This window comes from Natrix helvetica (assembly GCF_964273705.1).
Source record: "Natrix helvetica genome assembly, chromosome: 1".
Lineage (NCBI taxonomy): Eukaryota > Metazoa > Chordata > Lepidosauria > Squamata > Natricidae > Natrix > Natrix helvetica.
In genome coordinates, this window is record NC_138548.1 from 165,412,597 (window position 1) to 165,427,490 (window position 14,894).

At 39.9% G+C, this 14,894-nt stretch overlaps 1 protein-coding gene across 2 annotated transcripts in view; it reads right to left on the reverse strand.

Moving 5' to 3' along the window:
* The window catches only part of OLA1 (Obg like ATPase 1), a 114,651-nt gene extending 100,289 nt beyond the window's left edge, over positions 1-14,362 (reverse strand). The window contains exons 1-4 of one of the 2 annotated variants that reach the window (XM_081934822.1): positions 14,341-14,362; positions 12,262-12,362; positions 7,143-7,286; positions 5,214-5,341 (exon numbers count right to left, since the gene is read on the reverse strand). In XM_081934822.1, the coding sequence (XP_081790948.1) occupies positions 5,214-5,341; positions 7,143-7,286; positions 12,262-12,362 (373 nt within the window). In that variant the 5' untranslated portion in view covers positions 14,341-14,362. Of the gene's footprint in view, positions 1-5,213; positions 5,342-7,142; positions 7,287-12,261; positions 12,363-13,992; positions 14,185-14,340 lie in introns of those variants that run through there. The other variant, XM_081934821.1, reaches the window with a different exon arrangement.
* Between the last annotated feature and the right edge of the window lie 532 nt (positions 14,363-14,894).

Genomic DNA, 14,894 nt, shown 5'->3' on the forward strand with positions numbered 1-14,894 from the left:
GAATTCTGGATTAACTGTACCTTCTGGATGTTCTTCATGGCCAGCTGTAGACTACATTGCAACAGCCCAATCAATAAGTGAAATGTTTAAGAACCAGAATACCTAATGATCCTTTTGCTCGGTGGACAGCTCCCTTGTTTCTAGTCAACTGTGGCAGATTCCTAAATTCTGTTAAATCTATAAATTGTTAAAACCATAGACAGACCCTTCTGACACGGGCCGTTTTCTGATTTTTCTATTTTACAAGATAGCAACAGCATCAGCATTTAGGCTTCTATACCACCCCATAAGCATTTCACAGCACTCTCTGGATGGTTCACCATGTCAGCAGTCTTTGAAACAATCTGGCTTCTCATTTTACCGACTTCGGAAGGATGGAAAGCTGAATCAACCTTGAGCCCTATCAGGATTGAATTCCAGGTTCTGGACAGAGTTAGCCTGCAATAGTGTGCTTTAACCACTGCGCCACCAGGGCTCCTGATAATTAATACTCAATATTTCTTAATCTAAATGCCATACCAGAATGTAATACTGCATAGATACTCTCTCTCATATACACACAGAAATTATTACAAGCTCTGTTCACTATTTCTATCCCCCAAATATACACACACACCTCAACCATTGCTATTACTTATACCTCACTTTTTTATTTTCCACCCTTAAAGCTGCTGTCAAAATATCGGTAGTTTTTTCAGCAGTTAAAAGTATCTGCTATCACAACCCTTCCAGAGCAGTCTTCCAACTATGTTTCTAACAGAAAAAAGAATGGCGAAATGGGAAAGGAGAAACAAATAGTCCACAGTCATCGCCTATCTCACAGAACGGCTCAATGCCAATCCTGAATCAGTAGTGGAGCGGCAGAAATGACAATTCAGATAGGAAGACAAATGAGAAAGGAAATAATTCTTTTATCATTCTCACAATTGTTGCGGCCTTCCCTGCTCCAGAATGCTTTTTTCGTTCCTCTTCTAAGGTATTTCAGAATCTCTCAACTCCTGACAGCTGAGAAAATATAACAAGCACACTTGTTGTATGGCTCACACTCTGGTAATTTAAACCCTTTGAAAATATGCTAAGATAGCCTTGTGCCTACCTCAGAATAGTAGAGTTTTTCCAATGTTAATACAGATGTTTCAACGTTAAAACCTACCTAGTTATAACCTCTTACAGTTCATTGAAAAAAGAAACAAACTTGAAACCACAACACTTGATAGTGCTTTATTGTTTCATTTTGCAAAGAGCGAGCTTTTTTAGGAAACAAAGCTTTTATATTACTAGCTGTTAGGTATCCTGCATGTAAAACATCCAGCTTTTTTTGACTGCAAATATTTGGGATAAAGGTAATGGTAAAGGTTCTCCTCGCACTTATGTGCTAGTCGTTCCCGACTCTAGGGGGCGGTGCTCATCTCCGTTTCAAAGCCGAAGAGCCAGCATTGTCCAAAGACGTCTCCATGGTCATGGGGCCAGCATGACTAAACACCAAAGGCGCACAGAACGCTGTTATCTTCCCACCAAAGATGGTCCCTATTTTTCTACTTGCATTTTTACACGCTTTCAAACTGCTAGGTTGGCAGAAGCTGGGACATGTAACGGGAGCTCACTCCATTACGCGGCGCTAGAGATTCGAACCGCTGAACTGCCAACCTTTCTGAACGACAAGCTCAGTGTCTTAGCCACTGAGCCACCGTGTAAAATATTTGGGGTACATTATCCTAATTCAATGGTCCTTAGTTTTCCTCATCTCAAATAACAACATTACCTTCCACAAAGCTGTCTCAGCAGCAGTAGTTCCAAACTGGATCCTTGTCTCACAAACAACCAAGTACAAATTGCTCCATTACCTCAGGATATGCCCAAATTAACCCCTTGGCACTCTCTTCTTCCTCAAATCCGGTAGGAGTATTCAGTGGTAGTAATATTCATGCCATGCCCAAATAAAGTAATTCCTCAGCCTGGGGCAAGAGGTAGGAAATTTTTGGCAGTACTCAAATCGTGTTCAACTGTTCAGGTTCTACTGTTATTTGTATATCTTGCTAACCCTCAGCTGCCACACTCATCATCCAACCTTTGAAAAAATAAGTGTCTGGCCTTTCCATATCCCAGGGTAAGAAGGAACCCAGCTGAACGACCATACGATGCCAGCTTGGATTCTATAGCACACCACCAGCTTGAAACTCCTACATGCTGGTACATCTTAAATTCATCTCCAAGCAAATGTTGACATCTAAATTCCAAATTTCTGGAGTGAGTTCAAGTGCAATAAAGGTGTCAAAGCCTAAGTACAGCTGCACAAAGGAAAACTGCACATGCTGAGGGAACGAGAGGTGGCTCCGGCTTTGTTCACTCAGATGCTGGTGCAATGAAGTGTAGCGACACACACGTATCGTCACATATCTCTCTCCCTCCTGCAAGCAGTTTCCAGTAATATCTATCAGCAGGGATGATTCCTACTTTTTTTGAAATCACAAGAAGGCCACGTGGAAAGAGAGGAGGCCTTGCCAAGAGGCAGGTGGGAGATGTGGCAACCGCAATATCCAAGTCTTATTAAATGCCTTCTGAAAATGCAATGTGTACGGTATTGCAAGTTTTTAAAAATAAAATTGTCACAATGGGGCTTAAATAAGATAGGGGACGACAATCGTAAAAAAAATGTTACATATTTGTTAATATTGCATGGACCCAAAAAATGAGGTATTTTGAATGTGCTTTTTACAAAAGCAGTGGAGGTAGTCCTCAATTTATGATTGGTCACTTAGTGACTGTTCAAAGTTATGGTAGACGCCAGAAAATAGATTATTTGAAATACCTGGATTTGAAGTTCCGACATTCCCCCCTCCTCCCTTGCAGGCGTGACCACATTTTGGGCTAGAACACATTTACGGCCAATTCTAGTGTTCTGTGGTCATATGACAAAAAACATCCAATAGCAAACAATGAATCGACGTAACAGGATTTGCTTAAGAACCACCACAAAAAACATCATAAAATTAGGCCTGGTCATGTGATGGCTCACTTTACAACCATCACAATTTGCAACCGAAACAGTGGATTCCGTTATGGTTGTAAGTTGAGGACTACCTCTAATAGGCTCAACATTCAAATGCATTCTAACTGTAATAATGTAAAAAAGAAATCATATAATTAATTATTGAATAAGATACAAAACGACAGCTGGTTCTAGTTTTCTATATGCTATTATGCTAAATTAAAAGTTGTACCAAAAGTCTTTCTGGATTAATCAAATGCCTCCTGGAAAAAAATGCACACAAATACCTTAAAAGAGGAGCCAATCCATAATAAAGGTATTTTTAAGAACCCACCCATTGACCCTTTCAGGGGATCCACAAAGTCAAATAAATATTTTAGAAGTACCCAGCTTACATTTCTAACACAGTAAATATAAATTGATATAATAATTCACACAAACTAAAGCCCTTTGGGGTCCTCAAATGTTTTTGGTAATGTGCAGATAGTCCTCCAGTTACAATCACAATTAAGGCCAAAATTTCCATTGCTAAGTGAGGCAAGTTGTTAAGTGAGTCTGTCCCATTTTACAATCTTTCTTGCCACAGTTGTTAAGTGAATCACAGCAGTTATTAAATTAGGAACATGGCTGTTAAGTGAATCTGGCTTCCTCGTTGACTTTGCTTGTCAGAAGGTCGTGAAAGGTGATCACATGATCCCAGGAACACAACAATTGTCATAAATACATGCCAACTGCCAAGCGTCCTAATTTTGATCATGCAACCACGGAAGTGTTGCAACAGTAGTGTGAAAAACAGTTATAAGTCACTTTTTTCAATGCCGCTGTAACTTCAAATGGTCACCAAACAAATGTTTAGGTCAAGGACTACCTGTAGAGTAAAGAGGTTCTCTGAGACCAAAATGTATGAGAACTATTGTTTGAGACAATACACATAATTGTGAAAGTCTCTTGAAAGATTAAGAAAAGCTATAAAAGTCTAAATGTACCTTTGGTTCAGGTTAGAGAAATCAATACTATCTCTAATTAGAACAGCTTTATTCTGATTAGAATGAAGTCTGCATGCTTTTCTTCAACCTTTTTGTCTTTTAAAGTAAAATAAAAAATAAATTAAATACAAAAATATAAATGTAATATAAATCCTAAAGAAGAAATGCTAATATTGCCCCTTCAGCTGCCCTGAAGGAAATTAAATGGCTGCCACAAAGGAGAAGGGGGTCAACGTATTTTCCATTGCACCAGAAGGCAAAGCAAGAAACAATGGATGGAAACTAATCAGGGAGAGAAGCAACCTGGAATTAAGAAGAAACTTCCTAACGGTGAGGACAATTAACCAATGGGACAGGTTGCCTTCAGAAGGTGTGGCTGCTTCATCACTGGAGGTTTTTAAGAAGAGATCAGACAACCACTTGTCTCAAATTGTATAGGGCCTCCTGCTTGAGCAGGAGATTGGACTAGAAGACCTCCAGTTGTATTCTGATTGAATTGCTTACTAATTAATGTTTTGCCTCAGGATTGCTTTCTCTAACCAGACCAGCCAAAACTAAGTCTGAAGTACCCTGTTTCCCCGAAAAGAAGACCTCCCCGGATAATAAGCCCAATCGGGCTTTTGAGCACATGCGCTAAAATAAGTCTTTCCCCCAAAATAAGACCTCCCTGAAAATATTACAACAGAGTAGCAGCCATGAGGTGACAATGCTCGCTGCCTCCTGCACCTCAAAAATAATAAGACCTCACTGAAAATAAGGCCAAGCACTTATTTCTGGGGTCAAAAGAAAATTAGACCCTGTCTTATTTTCAGGGAAACATGGTAGGTTCCCCACAGGGGTTTGGAATAGAAGACTTTGAAGGTCTCTTCCAACTCTATTATTCTGTAGTCTGCCAATAGCATGGAAACAACTGGTGGATGAGGCTCATCTATCACATATGGAAATACTCTTAACTTTCTCTTCAACTAATCTATTCTGGAGCAAAATTGAGTGACAGAGTGAGGTTGGGAGAAAAGGACTCCTGACGCATAGAGAGAAGTTTATCAATGTAATTTTGAATAAAACACACTGCCTCAGATAAACTATGAATGGGAATAGGGATCTTCTTAACAAGTTTCAATCTGAAAAAGTGCATCTATTAAAGTATTATATAATATATTACAAAGGGTTTCCTCTAGTAATAGATAAAAACAATAATGATGTACGCAATATAGTAATTAAAACCTTAAATTGCTTACGAAGTAGATGAAATATTCCGTCACAGGCACTAATATGCGACAAAAAGGCATTTCCTAGTCCCTGTCCAGCATGGGCTCCTTTCACAAGTCCAGCAATATCCACCACATTCAGAAAGGCTGGAATTTTGCTAAAGGGAAAAATTCAAAATAGTAGTGATTAACAATATATGGCCATGTTATCATCAATTAGCAATTATCTACAATGATACATAGAATAATATAAAGTGGTAATTGGCCATAGAGCATCCATGGACTTTGCAGCATGAAACCTTTACACCAGGGCTGTCTATCTTTTTGATAGCAGTTATAAATGAATTTTTATTTTACCCTCTCTAAGGTTACATCATAATTCCTCTTTCCATAAACTATGCTTTCTAAACCCATAAATTACAAGTTCATTTTTCTCTTTTTTCAGCAAAGAGTCCACAAGGGGTTTCCAGTCAGTGATTTATGTAGCTATTGATCAAACATGTTAATTTTTGCCATCTCCGCTAGTTCTGTCATCTTCACCAACCATTTCTCTATTGTAGGCATTTCAGAATCTCGCAGTAATAATCTTATATAAAAAATAATATTCCATAGCTCTTTTCTAACTGGCTATTTATTAATGCCAGCAAGAGAAGTTCTGGTTCCAGTTGAATGCTGATCTTTAAAATTCTTGTATCATTATGTGTATCTGAACGCAGAAATTTCTGGCTTTTTTACCAGTTCACCAGGCAAGATAAAATTACCCTTCATGTTGTTCAAATATCATTATACATTCTAGACAATTTTTCTGGAATCATATACCGAAAGTACATCATTTTATAAAAATTACCTTTTAGGTTATAGCCGTTATGACAAACCTACGGCACGTGTGCCAGAGGTGGCACAGAGCTCTCTCTACTGGCACATGCGCCGTCACCCCATGGCATTTCTTGTCGTTTGCAGGGAAATAGAAGCTCACGAAAGGAAAAGATCTTATCTCTTGCTGTGCTGCCAGTGTTGGGATGCCCTGCCTCCCACCAGCCAGCTGGTTTTTGGATCTCTTCTGCGCATATGTGCATGCTTGAGCATGCGTGCATGTTCACGCATGTGCATGTTCACACACGTGTGCACCTTTCCGTTTGGGCATGCATGTGCGGTTTGGGTACTCGGTGTCTAAAAGGTTTGTCATCACTGGGTTATAGCATGTATTTCCCATAACCATGACTATAAGGTTGTTATAATTTAGAGGGAAGACGGAAACTCAAAATAAAATTTGCAGTTATTACATATAATCTCATGCACGCCAATTACAATGATGCAATGTTGACAAGCCATCCAGAGTTATCTCTGAAGGAGATGCATATGTTTGTGGTGTGGTGTGGTGTGTGTGTGTGTGTGTGTGTGTGTGTGTATAGTATAAAAGCAGAATAAGGTGGAGGAGAAACAGATGAGATGTTTATGTGGCTTTACAGTAGTTGAAATTATTCAAGTTTGGTTGTCCTGCTCTCAGCTCCTTGTTAACTGTCCTTACATTTTAAACCATGTGAATTATAAACAAACCCTTTATACAAGTAAATGCTTTTAAATGCACTTATTTGTTTATAGTTTCAATAAAGAATAGTAATGCATAGGAAAATTAGCACTTATCAACTGAAGCAAACAACACCTTACTGTGTAGTAACTTAGGCCCTCAAAAGATAAAACTAGTTTCAAAACTTGACTTCTTATTAACAGAACATTTTTCATTAACTGTATCAATTAGTCATTTATTCATTCACACACATTTATATCTATGCATAGATGTAAAAGCTTCTCAAATGTGTTACTCTTAAAAAATAATCCATATTTAACCCTATTATAATGTTCCTGAAATAAAGTTGCAGAATGCAAACCTATTAGAGATACTGAGAAATGTTGGTTTTTAACCAGAAACAAACAGCTGATGACACTTCACAGATTTACCTTGGGGGCTTATGGTACTGGCAAAGAAATTCATATCGATCATCTGGCACAGGCACCCGACTCTCATTTGGATCAATAGTGCAGAAGGGAAAGTTTTCTGCTGCAGCTTGGTTCTTGGTTAATACATTGAAAAATGTAGATTTCCTTTAAAAAAAAGTGTTGTCATGTTTTACACTCATTAAATGACATATAAAGGATATATCACTACTATGGTGTGACGTAATTCAAGATCCGTCAGAAAGGGATTTGAAGTGTGACGAGTCTCAAACATACGGTAGCACCTCTCTGGACTCCGTAAACCAATTGTATGGTCCCGGGAAGTGACATCGCTGCCTTAAGAAGTAGAGGACATGGATAATGTTTATGTTTTCATGTGATCCAAAGCACTTTTAAGTCTTCAAATCTAAAATATTACACAGCACTAATTATTATTGAATACCGAACACCACAAACATCTCATGAAAATGTCACGTCTTTGCATTTGTTTTGCAAAGAAATGATGAGAACTTTAAAAAAAGGATTTCCATATTTCTACAAAAAACCTTTTCTAATTTGTTTGAACTGTAATACATTTCTAGTTTCTGACAGATCTTTTAGCAGCTCTCTAAAAATTAGCATAAATCTCATTTTCAAGATACATATTTGAATGCATGCTTCGAATTTCACATTTGGTAGAAGGACTATTTATGATTAAATCCAGTCTTCAAACAGCTATGCTCAGATTTTATTCATCACATTGGAACAGCCACAGCAAATTAGCTGTAGAATTTTTTTCCACACTGACCCATCAGATGCCATTCAAAATGCTATAGATGAACCTAGAAATGATCTCACATTCCCATTTTATTTTGCAGCACCTGGCCATCAGTAATACTGGTCAGAATTTTATTTTATTTTATTTTAAGAAAGCCAGTACTGAGGTTAAAGCAATTGTTTTGGAAATAATAATAATAATTAGAAAGTTATGCTGAAAGTTCAGAGTGTAGTGGTTAAAGTGCTGGGCTAGGATGGGAAAACTGAGGCCTAAGTCTGTACTTGACAATAGTTCATACAGTTATTTTCTGTCAGTCACTGTCATTCAGTTCAATATTCCCCTCATGTAGTACACTAAACTTTGACCAAAAAATGATAGATATATATATATATATATATATATATATATATATATATATATATATATATATATATATATATATATATATATATATATTTGTGTGTTGTATTTGTACTGATAAATAAATAAAGGGAGACTAGTATAGATCTATTTCGAGCTAATTAGCTCTCATCAGCTAGCCATACCCTTACTGGGATTTGAACCTGTGCTGTTATATATCTCAGGCAGAAGCCTTAGCCACTAAGCCACAGGATCGCCTCCTTATCAGTTGAGCCAGGGAAATAAGTATATATTTGTGTTACAACCCCTGGTATGACTAAATATGGGAGGAAGGTCACTACTCCCTCTTTCTGTCCTTCGGCTTCATCACAGAAGACCATGCAGGCAGAAAACCATATTCTTATTTTTAATGTTGCCTTTTATATTTGTGTGTTGTATTTGTACTGATAAATAAATAAGGGGAGACTAGTATAGATCTATTTCGAGCTAATTAGCTCTCATCAGCTAGCCATCATGGCTAGCTGATGAGAGCTAATTAGCTCGAAATAGATCTATACTAGTCTCCCTTTATTTATTTATCAGTACAAATACAACACACAAATATAAAAGGCAACATTAAAAATAAGAATATGGTTTTCTGCCTGCATGGTCTTCTGTGATGAAGCCGAAGGACAGAAAGAGGGAGTAGTGACCTTCCTCCCATATTTAGTCATACCAGGGGTTGTAACACATATATATATATATATATATATATATATATATATATATATATATATATATATATATATATATATATATATATATATATATATATATATATAAGCAATAAATAAATAAATCATGGGAAGGCAGAGTTTCTGAGAATGAAGCAATATTCCAATATATCCAATTCAACCACTCCTATTTTGTTCTTCCTACTAGTAAGTACAGCTTAACAAGTATGGGCAATCTATCTTTGGATCTGACAGGTCTCTTCAAAACAAACAGAAACAAAACAACAAATTATAACTTCCAACTTTGCGAAAGAATAAAATAAAGTGTAAGATAAATATATTTCTTTTTTATTTATATAGTACAACTTAAAGCAGTGTACATAATGCTTCCTTGGTCTGAGGGAAGGTGACTTTGTTTATAGCATATAAATCTTAAGTGCCATAAATCTAACCACTTAGAAAAGGCTTTAAAGCACTGTGAAATGATATATAAATCTATCATTTCACAGTGCTTTACAGCCCTTTCTAAGCAGTTTACAGAGTCAGCCTATTTCCCCAAACAATATGGCTTCTCATTTTACCAATCTCGGAAGGATGGAAGGCTGAGTCAACCTTGAGCCAGTGAGAATCGAACTGCTGGCAGTCACCAGAATTAGCCTGCAATACTGCATTCTAACCACTGCACCATCATGGTTTATGCCCAGTCACTCAGCTGTCTTCCATACTTAAGAGAGAACTAGAAGTCACATACTCCCAGTTCATCAGACAACTAAATAGAAGACCAGGCCAGAAAATAAAGGTCAACAAAAGTCTAAAAGTACTTTTTATAAAAGTATAAAATCAGAATCTTCCAAGTCTGAATGCACTGCACATATTTCTCCTTCTTACACTTTTTTACTTATTAAATTTTTATCCTGCCTTTATTACTTTATAGGTAACTCAAGGCGGTAAACCTACATAATACTTCTTCCTTCTTCTATTTTCCCTCCAAAAACAACTTTGTGACGTGAGTTGGGCTAAGAGAGATTGGCACGAAGTTACTCAGCTGACTTTCACGCCTAAGGTGGGACTAGAACTCACTCACTCCTGGTTTCTACACTACTATTTTAACCAACACAGGTAGTCCTCGACATACAACTGCAATGAAGCCTGCGCATAATTGTTGTATGTCATAAATTATCACGTAACCAACTCAATTTTACAACTTTGGTGGCAATCCAGTGATTCGATATGGGTGCAATTTTATCAGAAGCCGATGCGAATGCCAATTTTCGACAAAACCATTGTAAAATATGGTCATGTGACTATAGGACACTGTGGCCATACTTCCAAGCACCTAAAGTTCAGTGATGTGACCATGGAGGAAGTCTGGCCATCACAACTTTGTATATGTGCCATAAGTTTTTTCTGGTTGGTCATAACTTCAAATAGTCACTAAGCAACCAGTCATAAGTCAAGAACTTTCCATACACCAAACAGGCTATTTCATTTCATTATGTAAATTGGTGGGGTGTCTGCCTAAGCTGTTTCTGAATGTTGTCTCATTAAAATGATTTGGCCTTCTTTGCCTAGGTAACTGTTTCTTCATATTTCCCTCAAGATCATTTTTTAACTCTCTACAGTTTCTACTCCAGCATCTTAGTCACAATACCAAACTCTCAAGCCTACTGTAATTCAAACTCAAATTCAATGTGTGAGTTCATTACACAATCAGCCAGATGTTCAGAGTGAATCTGGATAGCATTTTTGTCCACCTACCAGATCCTTCCCAAGTGCCTGGGATAGGCAGATATAGATGTTTGATGGTGTTACCCATATCATTGCAGGATGTACTACTGTAGGCTGTCCCAAGTAAAGCTGCCTTTTGCAACTGACTGATGGGGTATTTGTCAATGCTGATGGTGTTCCAGTGGTGCTCCAGTTGTTTTGGGATTGCACCCAAGGCGCCTATTACTATTGATACTATCTTTGCCTTTTTCCACATTCTGTTTCTATTTGCAGGACATTATTATAATAAGAAATATTACTATCCGTGTTTGTTTTTGATTCTCAAGTGGGAAAATTCAACAGTTTACAAAATACTCTAATTTAACATTTAAACAATACGGTACAAAGCACTTGTTTGCAACTTTTGAAACAAACTTCAAAATGAGTAGAACAGAATACCTGTGCTTTCTTATTAAACTTGATGGCAGTGAACTGTATTACACACCAGGGAAGTCCATAATTAGTATTTTACTATCTCATTTTTTTTTCAATTTAAACACCAATCTTTATTCTTTCTACAATATATCTGTTGCCTCCTCTGAATACCACTTTAATTTCAGTTATGTTGCTTTCAATGTTGAAAGTGGTCTTTTCTTCTGAATTTATCAAATCTTTCTTCTCTTTCTTTCCAAAATATTTTGAACGAAGCTATTCGTCAACTATCCTAACATTACATTCTTGGTATCTCTACTGCTATCTAACTATTTTCAATATTCAGCAGACAATCTTGGGATCTTCTCTTCCAATCCTCTTATATAGACTTTACAAACTCACAACAGGGGATCGAAAGGTGCTTTTTTTCAAGAGGCAACTGGGGGGGGGCACTTTTGGGACAACCATGACCTGGATGACTGAGAATCTCCATAGACACTCTCAACAGGGGAAGTGTCACAGCTGGAAATATAAACTGTTTGTGAAAGAAGGTATAATCTCTGTTTTCCTCATATATATTCTGATAAAGGTAATTCAATATTTTGTAAACAGAAAAAACAGAATTATAGAATTTTTTATTTTTCCCCTTCAAAACTTAGTGTTCCGTGCAAATCAGTACGAGATATGTTAGCTCTATATAATCGACTTTCCACTTCATTACTTTGGTTAACAAAACTTTACATTTCCTTTGTTTCACATTTTTAAAATTATCTAGCAAAACTAAATAAAACATACTTTATGTTTTCAATGAAATGTAACAATTCCTTTTATTTTTACAAGTGAAGCATCTTTGTACATGAACTTTCCAAAGAAAATGTCAAATTAACGAAAGCTATTTTTGATTTAGCACATAAAAAGCTAGTTTAATAATTCACTATTTTAAGACGGCAACTTCAGGACATTTGACATTTTCAAATTCAAAACTAACATGCACTCTCTAAAATACAATGATGACTGCCAGATTAGAAAACCTTATCTAAAACCAACAATTTTCCACAGTGTATTTTTTGCAGCACAACTCTATGATTTAATCAAAACAGCCTAAAAGCTTTGGGATGACTAAGCAAAGTATAGTGACTTTTAAATCACTTACCCAACGTTTGGCAAACCAACAATGCCAATTTTCAAGGATGTCCCAAATCTTCCAATGATTGGGTGCGGTTTAATTCCATCACCTCCCTTTTTGGGGGGCATCTGAAATTAGAAATAAAGACCACATGAAAAGCCTAACATCCAAACGCCTTTTCTTACATCCTAGGCAGAGGTGATATTCAGCAGGTTCTGACCAGTTCTGGAGAACCATTAGCAGAAATTTAGGTTTAATTCGTTTTTAAGGGTATAGGGTATTTATCTTTTGTATCTGTTTTTAATGAGACTCCTGTACACCGCCCCGAGTCCCTTCGGGGAGAGGGGGCGGTCTATAAATCTTGAAAAAAAAAATTGAGTAATTCAGAGAACTGGTAAATACCACCTCACACTGCCCCACCCCCATCTATTCTCTGCCTCCTGAGTCCCAGCTGATCGGGAGGGAATGGAGATTTCCAGTATCCTTCCCCCGCCATGCCCACCAAGCCACACCCACCAAGCCACACCCACCAAGCCACACCCACCAAGCCACCGAAGCGGTAGTAAAAAAACCTGAATCCCACTACTGTTCCTAGGGTTCCAAAAGCAACACCCATTCAACAAGTGCATCTGACTGACTACTGTACATCAAATACCTTCCTGGGATCCATAACAGCCCAACATAACTATAGTCTAACATCCCCAGCTTTGGGGATGCCCAAGAGACAGGAATAGAGGCAGCAGTCAGAGGACAACCAGGAATACACCTGTACATAGCAAGGCCTTCTTATGCCATAGTTCTGGTAGCCGCTGAATCTGATTCTGCAAAGCTCCTGGATATGCTTAGCTAAAAATAACCATCTCGGAGCCCAAGAAGGGATTGAAATCCAGCACCGCCAATTCCTCCTGACGCTTTCTGTGCTGAGTGGCAGCTGCGAAGAGGACTTCCCTAGCTAGTCAAACGAACAGGCGGGAGGACTCTCCACAGAGCAAGCACTCAAAACTCCTCCCTCGGGACGCTCCGAACTGGGCTCCCAACTGAAGGGGGAGGACACCCCAAAACACAGGAAGCACCAGCTTTGCACCCCTATATATACCTCTCGCTTCAAGCAAAGGGAGTGGGCTAGCTGGCTTACTGCACGCCATCTCCGCCTTAAGCATCTTTCCTAACCCGGCAGGCATTTCTCTTCTAACGACAAGGGGCCGCCTTTCAGACTCAGCCAAGCCAGGAGGTCATCCGCATTGCTTCCAAGCGGCTTCCCAAGCCCAGGATAGGGCACTTGCAACACCCCGGGTCGCATACGGTGGCATCGACCCTCAACGTCCCTCGTTGCCTCTGTACGGAATCAACCACTTTGGGAGAGTCCGGGCTCCAACTGCACCGAAAGGGGAGCGAGAGAGCTTGAGGAGCCGCAACCTCGGTCCCCGCCTCCCGTGGCAGAAGGAAGGAAAGGCCGGCAGGCCTCTTGCCCCGGACGCCTCTTTCCCACCTCCCCGCGTGGCAGCTGCCCTCCCCACACCCACGCCCCACAGGAGCCCTTCGCCTCCTGTCCTCTGCGGCGTGGAAGGAGGCAAGGCAGCCGCTGAGACCTGGCTGGGAACTGGGGAGGAGTTGCAGACCCGGGCCTCCTCCAGTCGCACCCCCCCCCCCGGTGCACGCACACACACACACACACCCCGCACCTCCGAGCACGCGACGCAGAACACGCGCCACGAGCCCCCCTCCCTCCCAATCTCGCGCGCGCGCCCGCGCCTTCACCTTGCTGCCGGGGCAAGCAGAGGGGCGCCCCACAAGGCTGGAGAAAGCGGCAGGGAGAAGGGGAACGCCTCCCGCGCGGCCACGCTCTCTTCTCTCGCTCTCTCTACCCGGGCAAAAGCAGCCGGCGGAACGGGAGGGACTCGCTTCCCTCTGGGGCGGAGACTGGCGGAGGGGAAAGGTCACGGGGATTGAAAGTGGGGCGCCTGGACCTGCGCAGAGGAGGGAGCCGCCGGGAGGGAAAGGGTGCATGGGGGGGGGCTCTTCCCACGGAGCTGCTCCTCGGTGGTCCGTCCCCTACCCCCACCCTACAAGCCCCGCGGGTCCATCCAACCCGGCAGTGACTCTTGCCTTGCTCAGTCGGTGATTGGGCCTCCTGGCGTGCAACCGTCGAGGCGGGTCTCCCTCCTGGATCTCCATTCAATCGCAAATCGTTTCTGTTTCCTCTACCTTGAATAATGATGATGATAATAATAATGAGGCAGAGGTTCCTTTTGGAATAAGCATGGGGCAGCCTTAGTGGCCAGGACTATTTACGAACGTGATTTTGGAGCAGGAGCTAACGACAGGGACACACAATTTGTCCGAGTTAAATTACTGTTTTAAGGGTTTCTGCACATGGCTGCTTCCCTTTTTTAAAAAAAACAACCTTTAATTTATGCATGCATAATTAACAATCTTAAAAGAAAAATAATTGCTTTTTTTAAAAAAAACACTTACTTGCGAAGTCAGCTGACCCATCCCGACCCCATGGACAACGTGACTCCAACCAGCCACCTCATATTCTGTCTTTCCCTTCTTTTGCCCACAGTCTTTCCCAGCATTAGGCTCTGCTCCAGCGAGTCCTTCCTTATTAGGTGGCCAAAGCATTTGAGTTTCATCTTCAGGATCCGGCCTTCTAAAGA